At 42.2% G+C, this 14,515-nt stretch overlaps 1 protein-coding gene across 2 annotated transcripts in view; it reads right to left on the reverse strand.

Moving 5' to 3' along the window:
* Positions 1 to 14,515, reverse strand: part of adam12b (ADAM metallopeptidase domain 12b) — an 88,312-nt gene that overhangs the window by 4,146 nt on the left and 69,651 nt on the right. Inside the window, exons 17-21 of one of the 2 annotated variants that reach the window (XM_080481136.1) lie at positions 12,439 to 12,516; positions 10,364 to 10,472; positions 8,902 to 9,040; positions 8,066 to 8,174; positions 5,462 to 5,713 (exon numbers count right to left, since the gene is read on the reverse strand). In XM_080481136.1, the coding sequence (XP_080337262.1) occupies positions 5,462 to 5,713; positions 8,066 to 8,174; positions 8,902 to 9,040; positions 10,364 to 10,472; positions 12,439 to 12,516 (687 nt within the window). Of the gene's footprint in view, positions 1 to 5,461; positions 5,714 to 8,065; positions 8,175 to 8,901; positions 9,089 to 10,363; positions 10,473 to 12,438; positions 12,517 to 14,515 lie in introns of both variants that reach the window. The other variant, XM_080481135.1, reaches the window with a different exon arrangement.

Consider the following 14,515-nt stretch of genomic DNA (forward strand, 5'->3'; position numbering starts at 1 on the left):
TCGCACACAAATATATGCACCACACACATGCATGCACACCGGCAGAGAAATAGGACATGGGACAAACTTAGATTTAGTGGTGCAAAAAGGAAAAAAAATAAATTAAATCTGCATCCTGCATGGATAAGATGTAGGTTTTAAAGATTCATGAATGCAGACAAGACATGACTGAGTTTGTCACGTCGACGTGCGGCGTTACGAACCCGAGGCCATTCCTCGCCGCGTGACCCAGGAGGACTCGGACACGGTCCCGTTTCACGTCAACGCGGCTTTGCAAGGAGGTTTTCACCCTCTGACCTCGGTGAGCGATTATGAAATCACTGCATGTGTGTGCTTTTCTCATACAAGCCATACTTCTGTGATTCGGGGGCTCATGAGACCTCCCAATATTCCCTCTGCTTCACGTGAAGCTCCATGAGGATAAAGGATAGTGGTGAGACAAAAAGATTAATTCTGAAGAATAAACCTTCTGACCTCAACCTCCTCCGCCTTTCTGATGTTGAAACACCGACCGGGAAACCAGAATGTGGGAAGATTCAAAATCGAGCTCTGACCTTCGACCCTTCACAAACCCATGTTGTTTCAGCTTGAGGCAAGTGAGCGATCACTTAATTGTTTTCCTATCAATCCGATGCTCTATGAGAGTAGCGTTTCACTGAGTCTCAGTTTAAAAGTGTCATTTGTCGTGTTTCTCTCCAGGTGAAATCTGTGAGACGTCAGATGAAACGAACATTCGTCGTGCCACGACTGTGTGTCTACGTGGTCAGACATGCTCGATGATTGGTTCTCTGAAACAGAAAGTGTTCATAAGGACCTTTTTGTAAATGAAGAGATTTGTATCACAACTCAGTGAGACTAAAAATAACTAACACCTTCCATCTTGTACTATCAATATTATTACTGTTAATAATATTGAGGGATTTTACCCTTTGTCTTCTGTTGTATTAGCGTCAGGCTGCCAGCTCTCTGAGAGTCGCCTTTCTCCCGAATAATCACTCCCTATGAAGGTTTTCTTCAACTCAGCAAAACTGGATGAGATACAGCGCCAAGTGGTTACAATTTGACGCCAGCCTCATCGTCTTGTGGCAGATAGCCACGAAAGGAAATCAGTTCGCAGCCACCGAGAGCCGACTTAAAGGAGTCAGACACCCCCCCACTACTATAATCGTATCTAATATTACTGACAGTTAATATTATGAATCTGACAGAAAGAAAAACTAAATAAGTCTTTAAATATAAAATCTAATCTGCAGAAACAACTTTCAGTACTAAAAGTCTGAATTGTTTTGGTCATATTGACTTTTTTTTGGGTTTTCTAAAGCATGCTTGAGAGGGTAATTTTAGAAAAGAAAAGCTGTTAACTGAACAAAAGCAATATCTTATTTATGTGCTTTAATACTACTATTCGAACTTGTAAAGTTGACTAAGGGGGAACAAAAAAACCAAACCATTTTCCCAAACTCAGAATGAGCTGAATCGTGCAGTTAACAGCCTCACAGCCCAGAGCAGTGCAGATTCAGTCACAAACAAGAGAAGCCCTGAAGAGGTGGGGATGATATGATGCTCTAATCAGGTTGGGCTCGCCACAGCAGGTCTGCTTTATTCTGCATTACAAGCCCATGTGGATTGTACTTGCATTTAGGGGCAGTAAAAAATAAAATAAAATACAACTTTGTCTTCCTGTGATCCAATTAGTGAAACCCAAAAATATTAAGTGAAGCATCCACACATAACGTACCACCCACTGTGAGCTTTACTTTGAGAGTACTCCGACTGCTGAAAAACCTCAAGGCTTGTGTAATTTATGGACAGTAAAGAGAACACAGTCACTATCTGGATGTATAAAGGAGCAAATAGATAAAAAAAAAAAAATACAAAGAGCCTAAAGGTGTAAATGGATGAATGTGGACGAATCCAGGAGCCATGTCTGTTCTAATACCCCTCTCGGCAAACACTGCCTCATTGTAACTGGAATCTCGGTGCTGTTCACATGTCTTACTTCAAAATGAAGGATCGCGCCGCCCCTGTGGCTTGAGAAAGATCTATGAGCCTTTGGCTTACAGGCACCTCTGAAAGCCCACAGGAGGGACTGAGAAACATGTGGTGGTCTTGCCAAAAACAAAACTATTTACCCAAGTTTCTGAAAAGATGACATTTCGGAAAGGCGTGATGTGCACTCGATGTTGCAGTCTGCTGACACGACGCACCTCAACTGGGCTGGAGCTCATTTGCTTCATATTTATTCAAGACTACAGCTTTCTGATATGTATTTCTCGCCTCAGCCAGACAAGATAATAACAAACAGGTCTGTTTTTGAAAATACTCTGCTCCCACACAGTTTGCTTTTCAACGTAATAAATGTGGGGGAGACTTCATTCCTCTGATATGAATGTGGTTTAGGCAGTACAAAGACCGAAATGACAAAAAAAAAAGTCTTTTAAATAAGACATATTGGTGCAGGCCAGAGCAGAGGCTGTGCCGTGTATTACAATAAGCTCCTAACGCACTTCCTCTTTAAGGACTAATATCCTCTCCGTCCTTGCCTTACAGCCTGCTTTTACATCTCTATGAGCGCTCTCTCTCTCTCCTGTTTCTGACCTACATGTGCCGTAAGTACTCTGTTTCACCGCAGCAAAATGAGCCGGTGAGCATTAGCAGGTAGTGCCGTTCCGTTGGTTTAGGCAGAGACGTGAGCGGCCACTTTACAGAGCAAACAGTGGACCTTTGAGCTGGTGCACATCTTCAGTTGGCATGAACTCATTGCAATTAGAGGTGACGTGCTTCCACGGGTTATGTGGACACCACAAACGCATCCATAACTGGATGTGCTGCCAGGTTGTTCCAGATGTTTCTGGTGATTTGTGGCAGAAAAAAAAAAGTGAGTCACATATATCTATCCTCAGCGTTATGGATTTTTATTTTCTGGGTGATTTTCGTTTTAGTCGTGGTTCAGAAATTCAGTGGAACACACGGCGGAGAGAGATGGTCTACAGAGGACACAAGTCAGCAGAACGGGTGGGAAAGGAGTCAAGCTCAGCAGTCAGATAAAGAAGCATAGCCTTTGGTGATGAAGCGACGGCCTCAACCATCCGGGAGAGCTGCTTTTCCTCTACATTGAGAGGAACTGGCTGAGGTGATTCCCACTTGTCACCTTTAATGTGTGCTAATCACGACCAACAGGTAGGAGATCCTGTGTCCAGCCGGGACCCACTGATGTAGATCATACTATTTGGTTGGTCTCCCATCCTGACTCCATTTGAAGTAAGTGAAAAAAAAAGGTGGATTGAAGTACACTTTCCAATTATCTGTATTGGTGCTCGCTGAATCTCTCCAGTTGGCCCATTTTTTTTGTCAGATAATGATTTGTTTTACATTTCTGGATCAAGAACATATTAAATGAAAGCAACTGAGAAGCATGCTATACATTCAAATACATGAAAAAAAGAGCCTTTAAAGAGCAAGAGGGCTAAAAGGAGTCGACTTACTAATTTGATTTGGGCAATGCAACTGTGTCTTTAAAGCAGATCGTTTTAGCTGCTCCTTTTTGGGGTCTATGGCTTAAATCTTTATGCCATTTGCCCCTCCTGGCACAACGTGGGCAGTCGGGAGTTAAGGACTTAGCTCAGAGAGCCATAGCTGTGACCAGCCAGGAGCCGATTCGAACCAGTTCGAGGCCTCCGTTACCCCGATGCACCGGGTCGGAAAAAGCTTAATGAACTCCTAAAACTACAAAATGTTGGTTTTTGACAAGTCAAGTAAAATCCTTCGTTTGTTTTCCACCTTTTCTCTTGATAGTGTGACGCTTGAAACCTAGAACGTTCACACACGGGTTCTCTCCAGTTTGACCTGGAAGTCCTTCACGTAACGGCTTCACACTCTGGCTTGTTTCTTCATGTAACTATTTCCCTTTTGTCAAACAGAACCACACATCTGTCGATTTCCCGCTGCTCCCTGCCGTGACTCACACGCCGCCAATATTCTGTCCAGCTCTGCAGGTAACCCCCCGATGGATCAGGATTTCGGTTCCACCACCAAGAACAGGACAGATGGATTTACTATCTCCACTGCAGCCCATACTGCTGCTTCAGCAGGAAGCCGCGCCGTACTCAGGAGATGGGTCACAGCGATGGAGACAGATTGAATTTTTCTGTCGATATGTGGGCAAGCGAACAGACTGCAGTGCAGAAATGCTGGGATATCCAACAACTTTGCTGCTACTTTTAAAAAGAAACGACCAAAGAGCAACATGTTTTCGATCTTTAACCGTAGTTTCTTCTAATTATATGAGGCGTGCAAATAATGCAACATCATATTTGCTTGGCGTAAAATACATTCCAAAGAGGAAATATATTCGATTGCAATGTTGATACCCAAGCAAAAATGTGAACATGTTATGTTTTTGTTCTATGTATGTTTCTAAAAAATCTAAAAATTATTATGTTTTTATGTCAGCATTCATTTTCTTTTGTGGTTAAATAAAATACTTTCTGATTTCCTGAATGTGCTGCTTAACTTTGGGAAAGAGTGTTTCATCGGACTTCCTCCCAAAATGCTCACGTTCTCCTCAACCCTTCAATCTCACCACATGACCTTGCTCGGGCAGAGGGAGTCTGCTCATCTGAATCATTTGAGTCTAAATGCTTAAATCAAGATTTTTAAAGGACAACTGTATCCAAAGTCAAGAAAGAAAAAAAACCCAACTTTCAATCTCCCCTTTAAAGCCACTGTGGGCGGTGTGGGCTTAAAGTGCTTTGAAAGATGAAAAAATTCAGCAAATTTATATATTATAAGCAAACCTTATCTGCTGAGGGAGGAATTGCTCTCATCGAAGATGTCAGCGTGTCCTTAAATGTCAAAGATTCACCGAGAATGTCCCTTTTACTCCGAAAAAAAAAAAAAGCTATTAAACTTTCAATTTCACCTGTTTAAAGCAAAATCGGTGAGTCATTAGTCTTTGGGTTCATTTGTACACTTTCTCTCGGCATTTCTTTCCCATTCTGGGCTACAACAAGAGTGCATCGTCTGCCATTTGACGCGTACGTCCTTCGTCTCCCCAATCATAAAAGTCCTCATCAGAAGCATCTGTTTCCCTACATCTACGGCCATCATCTCTCCTTCATACCAAACCAACTCAAGCTTGTCTCTCTCACTTTCCCACTGAATGCTCTGTCCACTTCATTCTTCAGTTTAATGAAAAAGAAATGATGGCTCTGTAGTTCTGGAAGACTTTCATTTAGAGACTCGTGGCTGTGGCTTTAGTAAACAGACAAAAGTAATGTATTGTAAAATATACACAATTTGAACTTAATGGGCTATGCTGTATAAATATGGCCCATTAAAGATGCAGGCAATGAATAAAAAAAATAAAGAAAAAGCCAGACGCTGTGTAGAGTTTATGAACTCCTGAGTAAGTCATGCTATTGCGAGCGAGACGCAATTCATCTGAATTTTCAAAACAAACCTGCTCTGCTCTGTATGACGTCTGGTGGCGCGGCAGGCTGAGGAAAGGCGGCACTTGAGGAGGCGAGAGTGAGGTGTGCGCCGGCAGGACCCTGTGGTGGGCAGGCAGAGGAGGCAGGGTGGGCTGGCCCACACTCAGAGACAGCGGCATGGGGTGGCTGATGTGCAGGGGCTGATAGAGCGGCAGTCTGCGCAGGCTGTGAGAGTGGAAGTTGTGCGGCGGGAGGAGAGGCTCGGCGCTCAGGAGGGACGGCTGGAAAGAGGATGAGAGGGAATGATTTTCAGTGATTCCACAAGTTGCAACGAGGCATGACGGTGTGATATTGAGCCGGTGTGCTCAACGGCAGGAATCTGAAACCGAAACTCCGGCGAGGAATCGATTTTCCGAACGTGACGTGTCAAAATGTATCCGCGAGGAAAGCCACGTTTGACTTTATAATACATGTACAATTCTGCAATCAAAAGCAACGACTCAATTACTGACAAGTATATTGATTCTTAACTGTCTGTTATTAAGCCGAATGATCAAAAATGTGATGGTCTAAGCCTCCTCAATGGCTTTCTCACTTCAATTCATGAACCCACTGCTGCATTCCACACATCTGTACCGGCGTATAAGACGTTATCCTTCAGTCAACTATGTTCCACTTTGCGCCGCAGAGACATGTTTGCATGTTTTTAAATCGATCAAACTGATCATACGGTGTTTCTGTCCTTTTGTATAAAATGACAATGAGAATAATACAGTGTATTCATTCAGGTTAAATTGCAGATTTAAAAGCACCGGTATGTGCGCCCATGTGCAAGTCGGAAAATGTTGAACAAAGTGAAATCAGATCTTAAGTTGTCCTTGTAAGGGGGCACAATGCCTCTATATACTAGGTGGGAGACGTTGTTGTCTCACGTTTGCTGAACCATTCTGATTAGATGAAGTCATGTTTGTTGCTTGTAGCTGTTTGTCAGCCTGAGTTTATTTAACGTTTGCAGGCGGATTTCCATGTGTGTCTCAGGACAGTTGTGCAAATATGTGCATTTGGCTCGATAGCGGAAAAAAAGTGAGTGACATCGAACAGGCAATAATATAAAATTCTTCCAGGGGTAGAAAATCAACGCACAGTATTTGTGCGAGTCGGCGTTTAATGCAACTTCGTTACATTGCATGCATCACATTTATGCATTCTAAGTCAATTGAAATGTCTTTGCATTGCAAAGGTAGAAAGAACTATTCTTATCTGCAAACACATCTGACCACAGAAATGTGATTGCTTTTTTTAATAAAGGGTGAGTGGCACATAGTCACAGTGTATTTGGGCAAAAAGAAAACACGAACCTTGACATGCTCAGGCGCACTTGCACCAAACTGTGTACTCCATAAAGTTTTTTTGTATGCATTTGGACTCACTCTACTTTGGGGATCAGGTCTTGGCTATCCTTTAAAGATGGACAGCCAGGATTGACATTTTTCACTGTATAGTGAACGCCATTGGACAGTTTTGTTTTCAGTCATGGAGTTTTTTTCTGGTATTAAAAATAAAAAATCAGATGTCAGTCATAAAACTGAAACACAGCACTATTAGAAGTGTGTGACCAAATGTTCTGACCAGCTGTTTGCCCTCTGCTGCAGAACAAACCAATAACACTTAAAATGGCCAGAAAGGATTTGGCTGCTGGACAACAGGCACACATGTACACACACACACACACACACACACACACACACACACACACACACACACACACACACACACACACACACACACACACACACACACACACACACACACACACACACACACACACACACACACACACACACACACACACACACACACACACACACACACACACACACACACACACACTCCCTCACACACACACAATGCAGATGTCTTCCTGGAGACCTGCTGTGACTGACATCTGGACATCAGCGACTGGCTGAAGTCGTCACGGTAATAAGAGCGGACAAGCTGCTCGGGTGGACCGCATGCTATTAAAATTTACACTGAACGAATTTCCACACTATTATAATACTGGATATTACTTTTATACATGGTGCATGCTGATATGGTCGACACACGAATCAAATCTACACTCGTACTACTCGTACATACCAATATATAAATGCAGATGATAGGTGATTTCCAGCTGGGCTTGTCATTTTCGACAAACAAACCAAAACGGAATCAATCAACTCAGCTTCTTTCAATAAAGAGAAAAAAAACAAAACCTAAATACTTTCATCACAAACGTGTATTCGAGGAGCTCACTTAACAACCCCCTGGTCTTATTTCAATGGAATAATCTCTCAATTAAAGTTTCTCTCGTTCCCATTTACAATAGCAATTAATTTTTCTTGGGGAGAGCGATACAGTGAGGCTCAATCAATTACCCGGCTTTCGATCATCTTGTTTCGTCAACACGCCCAGAGGCATGACGGCCCTGAGCTGGAGCTCGGCTGCCGGTTTAGTGACGTGCCCCTATAAGAATGTCAATACAAAGGAAATCTAATGTTCCGTGACAGGAATAAGCCCTCAACATACTCATATGCAATAAAAGTACGGGTGCGTGTTGAACATGCTGCAGACACATTGTTAAAGCGACTCACCTTATAAACGCCGGCTCCGGAGGGTTTGGGTGGAGGCTTCCGGTGCGGGGTGGGTCTGCACAGCGACTCGGTCCTGATGGGGCTGGTGGGCCTGGTCGCTTCCACGGATCTACGGGGGACCAACGATAGCCCATCAACGTCAAATCTGCATTTTCTTCGAATTCTTTTCGTTTCGGATTATAGTTCCATTCAAATCTGTCACATACAGTATAACACAATTGGTACTTCCTAGGACAGATATTTTGTATTTGTACTACTCAATATCTCCAGCGGTGATCCAAGCCTCACTGTGTGAAGTTTGCATGTTCTCCCTTGAGCTATCTCCCAGTATTCTGGGCACTGAAGGTTAATTGGTGACTATAAATCGCCTCTGATGGACTCGTGATCTGTCCAGGGTCTCCTGTCTGCTACTGATCTTTTATCCCCGTCAACTTTTCAGAACATTTCTGTAATTAGTAATGAGTAAGCGGCGCAGTAGTAGCTCCTCACTCATTACCAAACAGAAATTCACTGGAAAGCAAGCGGATAAAGATGCAAACTTAGCCTTAGGTTTTTTTTTTTTTATCAGAAACCAAACTTTGAGCTCAAAGTGAAACCCGGGGTTGAATTCAGGTCAGTGAAAATCTGTGAAAGGTTGAAAATGAGCAGAAGCTTGATGCTCTGTGAAAGTGATGTTTAGTGCTGATGAAAAGTAAAATCGATGATCAGGACCGAATGAAAATGCCGGGATTACAATATTTAATTTTTTCTTTCCGGCGTGCTGCAGCTTTCGCAGCACGCCACTGAGCAAAAATTATCCTCGCCATCTGCTTTGCTTCTCGGAGAGACGGGTTTACCTGAGTTTCTCCAGCGTGCTTTTCTTATTGGTGAAGAGGAGGCGGAGCAGAGTCTTCCTCTTCACAAAGACGACCACTGAGGCTGCCAGAAGGCTGACCAGGGTAACCAGGATTGCCACAATAATGAGCACACTGTCGGCTGATGCCATATATGACAACACGCACATTAATACACACACACGCACATCTACAGCACAGAACAATGACAGAACATAATGCAGGCTGTTACGGTCGGCAGCACAATTCACATTTCTCTCATCATTTCTGCTCCTTTTTTTTTTTTAACGCTAACAATCTGAGCAGCATAATGAAGGGGCGTCCAACACGTTTCAGGTCAGGGGGGCGAAACACGTCGCAGTTTTGATCTGTTAGTCGGAGCAGCAAAATGATAGCATGATCGTGTTTCTAATTAATGAAAATGTTCAGTTTGTTTTTCAAGGAATTTTTAAGAATGTATTTAAACTGAAATCAACTCGCACAAACGCAGTGCACCGAATGCAAAACTGGCACATATGTGTCTAATAACTTTTATGTTTTAATGTTATACAGAGGAGATATAATTTAATTCCAGATTTTTTTTTTTGTAACCCATGAATCATCAAAGATAGATTAATTCAAAGATAGCGAAGTATTCTGATTCACATCTGACAAGCCTGTCTGAATCGTTCAAACATATATTATTTTATTATTCAACTGAATTCACGAGTATAACCTCCATTCTCATTTGATCACCTTAATGCTGCATCAAGTGTCCCCATTTCTTGGAATTCAACTTATGATTACCCATTATATATTAAAAATGTTTCTATTGTATAGCATATTCTAAAAATGGTCTCCTTTAATGGAGTTTTTAACAAATGCTACTGCAAACTGCCTGAAACTTTTCAAAGGTCCTTTCTGAAATCCTCTGCGCTGCTGTTCCTGTGAGTGTTCCTCTTCAGACCAAATTTGGATGAAGCTTTTTTTTGTTACTCAGGCAAACAATTTGTGAAATCTTCAGCCTCCATGTTTTTCGCAAACTCCCAGTGTGGATACTATTTTAATATTCCACTCATAATCTGTTCACTGCTACATTTTGCTGCCAGACCCACAGAGGAACCTTTATGAATAGCAGCTATTGAAAAGAATAAATTGCACTTAATGTCTTTGTTGATTTTTTTTCTTTTTTCTTTCTTTTAAAGCATTGCCATGCCGTTCCATTGTCCGGATCAGAAGCTGGTGCTGCCTGGTTTGGACCCATGAGCTGTATGTTTGACACCCCTGGTCTAACAGATCACTGTGTGCAAGAGAGGAGTTGTGTTGTTCTAGGAGAGTTACACGCCCGTCCAAACTGCACATCAATCCAGGAAAAGAGATTTAGAAGGCGCAGCTGGTAGTGCTTTGTGCTTTTTCCCTGCTTATTTGTGGGCAAGTGTCTTTGTGTCTGGATGAGAAAGAATAGAGATTAAACTGTCTGCGCTACCTGCCAGTCTCATTGGCCCGCTGTCAATGCTCCCGCCAAAGCCGGATTTCTCACAGAACGGGGGGGCCCAGTGCGCTTCACAGTGGCAGTTCTTCTTGTTGTTGCACACCTGCAAAGAAAACAGTTTCACTGTACATTGGAACTTTGCTTCAACATTAAAAGTTCCTCGACGCGCAAAGACTGAAAAATACACAAATGGGTTTTCGGATTTTGAAGAAGACGCGGTCTGAGCGTGCGTGCGAAAAACTTGGAATAGATAAAACATGTGCATGGGAGAGTCTCTCCAAGTAAAGCCAAAGTAAAGCCTCAGGTTTCCTTGTGCAGAAGTCTGATCCAGGAGGATTCCCTGGTGAGGTAACGCCGTCCAGCTGTCAGGAGTGGGGCGGGGGGTGGGCGAGGTACAGGAGAAGGTGTGCAGCTGACGGGGGATTTACATTTAGCACAGATGTACAGTCAAGTGCCTTCCCTGCCTCCAGGCCATGGGCGCTGCTTCGCATCGGGTGACAGGGTTAAGAGGCATTTTGCAGGCTCAGAGGGAGGGATGATTTGGTGTAGGCTGATTCTCGCGTGCAGAGAAATGTCGTAATACAACATGAGCAAACCCCCGAAGCAAATGCAATCTGTTCATTTTCTTAAAAGCAAAGCGTACACATATCTGTTTTAGGTCTTGTGTGAAATTATTGCATGCACATACACACACACACACACACACAAATTACGTAATGCAGAGTTAGCTCAGTCTGTTAAATCCTGTCGAGGTTGAGATGTACACTGAAAATCTGTTAATCAACAATAGATTACATCATCACGTCAAAAAGCAATAAATAATTCATACTGTCGGAGGACATCTTGTATATTTGAACTAGTAATAAGAAGGAGCAGCAATCAGTCAAAGGACGTCGTATTTTGTGCACGCATAATAATCAGGCTCACTGACATCATTGTATTCAATGCATCCGACAATAGCCTTCATATTTTGATTGATTTCTTTATTACTTATGTGGAGCTGACTTGAGTTCCTCAGACACAGAAAACAAGAAAAAAAAAAGAAAATTGCTTTCAACCTGCTTAAAAAAAGGATCATATCAATATTTAGGAATTGAGGTTAAAGTTCGATGTCTTGCAGGCAAACAATAATCTCCAAACCCCTACAGGTAAATTTAAAGTCGCTGCTTTTCCAGTCGGGTCTGGTACTCAGTGTGCAGCGTTGAGGAAAAAAAAGAAGCAGACAAATTGTTTTGGCAGAATTTCTCTACGTGAGGAAAAGATTCGACTCAAGTCTGCATGCCTTGATGGAGATATGTTTTTCTCCATAAAAAAAAAAAAGAAGAAGAAGGAATTTCTTAAGAGGATTATATTTGTTGCCGACAGCCAATCAACAAGCAGCTGCTTGTTGTTGTTGTTTTATTGACAGACGCATTTATTTCAGATGCGTTTGATAAATCACAAGATAATGAAAAAAACAAACAAACCTTAAAAGGATGTGCAATTATAGGATCTCAGCTTTCTTTTCTTTTTATTTTTGTTGCTTGCTCTATAAACTGGCATATTAACAGTAGAGATTACTGGTTATTGTGAGATAATTGAGGCTGCGGAGACTATTTAAACCACAAGCAAAACAACTAAGTATTTCTTTGTTGAATTATTAATAAGATATGCTTTGAGATTGATTTCTGGGCAGAGGGTGTCGATGATGTTTCTGCAACACAATTACCACAGTAATCTCCCTCCACTGTATCTTCCCCTCGGTGTATGCTCAAAACAAAATGATGGACAACACTTTAAGTACACCCCAAATGATGCTGCTAAATTGGATTGATTTAACCTCAGTGGGCCGATGAAGATTGATTGCAGGGAACAGGAGCGGCTGCCATAACTCAGACGCGACACTGTGAATACACTGCTGCTTATTGCCATTGCTTGCAATTACAGGGTGGAGTGGTTGTTTTAATTTTTTGGTTCGGCCGGTCACAAAGTGACTAAACGGATCAGTGCCCTCCCCTTGCAGGCTGGCGACACAGTTACAATGCATACCTTAGTGCTAAGTACAGAGCTAATGGGCACTTTGCACTCACCCCACGTTCATTGCACTTCCCGGAGCACTCGAGCACGCCAAAGACACTGACATTCTGGCACTGCCTATTCAGGCACACCTTTGAAGAGAAAAGCATCATTAAACAAACACATTGGAGAGCTAAATGAAGATTAACACAAAATCTAAGCAAGAAGATGTTTACAGTCCAGTGTGACAGGACGGACATATCTGATCTACGTACGCACAGGGTCTGCCATTAAGGAGCATTTGCATTATCGATTTCTTCCTATTCACAAAGCGGACTGCAGCAACAATTAGTTTGTGTTTGGGAAGAATCACTGATTTTGCTTCAACCTTTTTAAGTTTTATCTCCCGACTAAAGTTGGCATTTTAGTGGAGCTGTGCATCAACCTGAGCAGATTCTCTTTTAGACGTAACACCGGAGTGTTTTGCTCAGGTCGCTGCCGCACAAGCGTTAATGCAGTGATGGATGACGAAAAAAAAAAAAAAAAAAAAAGCACAACACGCTGTGTGTAAAATTTCCGACTGGGGAAAAAAAAAAAAAAAGCCAGCTGCAGGTTTGCTTTTATGTAGAAAATAAGGCCTGCATTAGGCAAGCAGTTCCGAGCACTCATCTTTCCTCAAATTGCCGCGGCTGTGCCGGCCGTGCGCTGCCAACTTAATGCCCTGATTGGCATTTTTTCTTTCTTTTTTTTTTTTTTTAGAAGAACAAAGGCCCCGTGACAAACACCCACCTTCAGGCCATCGAAAATTCCAGATAATGTGCGCAGCTAAGTTGTGACCTGGGAGACTGTAGCCAGGAGACAAACTAACCTGGCTGGTGGCCACACTTTTGCAACACAAAGCTCAGAGGGGTTACGAAGGCTTTCTGGCACCAAGAGAAATCCGCTTGACGAAAGAAAAACAACAAAAAAATAATAAGGACTGGTTGGACTCTGAGACCCCATAATTTTCTTGCGTACCTGCTGATGGAGAGGTTTTTTTGTTATGCTGATTTTTCTAACACTTTACACATGCTGAGTACAACTCTGTAATTCTCTCCCTTCATCGTTTTCCTTATGATGCACTATAATCTATGAACTTTGATTATTTAAATCCACAGCTATGTACAAAGTAGTTGCTTTGTTATTTCTTTTCACAAGCGGCATAGTTTCGAAAACTTCACGAAAAAAAAAGGTATGATCCTTGAACAGCTTTTCACCTGAGACCATTAGGCGAGTGTCGAGGACGGAGCAGAATAAGGAGCGAGGTGGAACTTTGTTACTAATGAGCAAATAACCCATCAACACTAATGAGATTCTCTAAATTTCTAACATCTTCTTCTTCACTGATGTGGATCAGGAGGTTTTACATCATTACAACCTTGCTGGTGGCTCGGTCTGAGAACAGCTCTTGTAAACTTTCTTGAAGAGACATTTAAGGAGGTAAGTGCTTCAGCTCAGAGCTGGAAGCCGCTTGCTTGGCAGGAACTGACCTGATGGGGAGGCAAACCTGAGAGGAGCGTCTGATCAAATAACTGGTTTCTCTAAAGGACTTGTTGAGCTCTCACTGTCGTCTGTACAACATGTGCATTTGTGCTTCCGTCACTCTGTAACTTTGTCATTCTCTTTAGGTCTGCGCAACACTGACAATATTATTATACATAATAAATATAGTATTACATGTGCTGTCCTTTCCTTTTCTCTCTTTCTATGGCCAAACCCCAACCAGAACATTAGGAACTCTACATCTCTTGAGTCTGGTTTTGCAGATTTCTTCCTGTTAAAAGGAATTAGTTTCTTGTGTAATAATTGTTTTTTTTTTCTCTGTAAAGAGACCTTGAGATGACTGTGTTGTTATTGGTGCTATTACAAATAAAAGGGAATTGAAATGAACCTAATACAAAGGTCAGCCCTTAGGGATCGCCAACGCAGATGATGAGGTTCCATCTTACAACTGGCCACCTTAACAGCATTTGACCCCGGCAATTGGACCAATAGGAGTGAAACGTTTGTCCCCATTGTATAATAATAATAATAATAATATTAGTAAGTGTTATAATAACTTTCTTTATATAGCACTTTTAAGATTTTGTTCACAAAGGGCTTTATAGTAAA

Source organism: Lipophrys pholis (assembly GCF_963383615.2).
Source record: "Lipophrys pholis genome assembly, chromosome: 15".
In the NCBI taxonomy this organism is placed as follows: Eukaryota; Metazoa; Chordata; class Actinopteri; order Blenniiformes; family Blenniidae; genus Lipophrys; species Lipophrys pholis.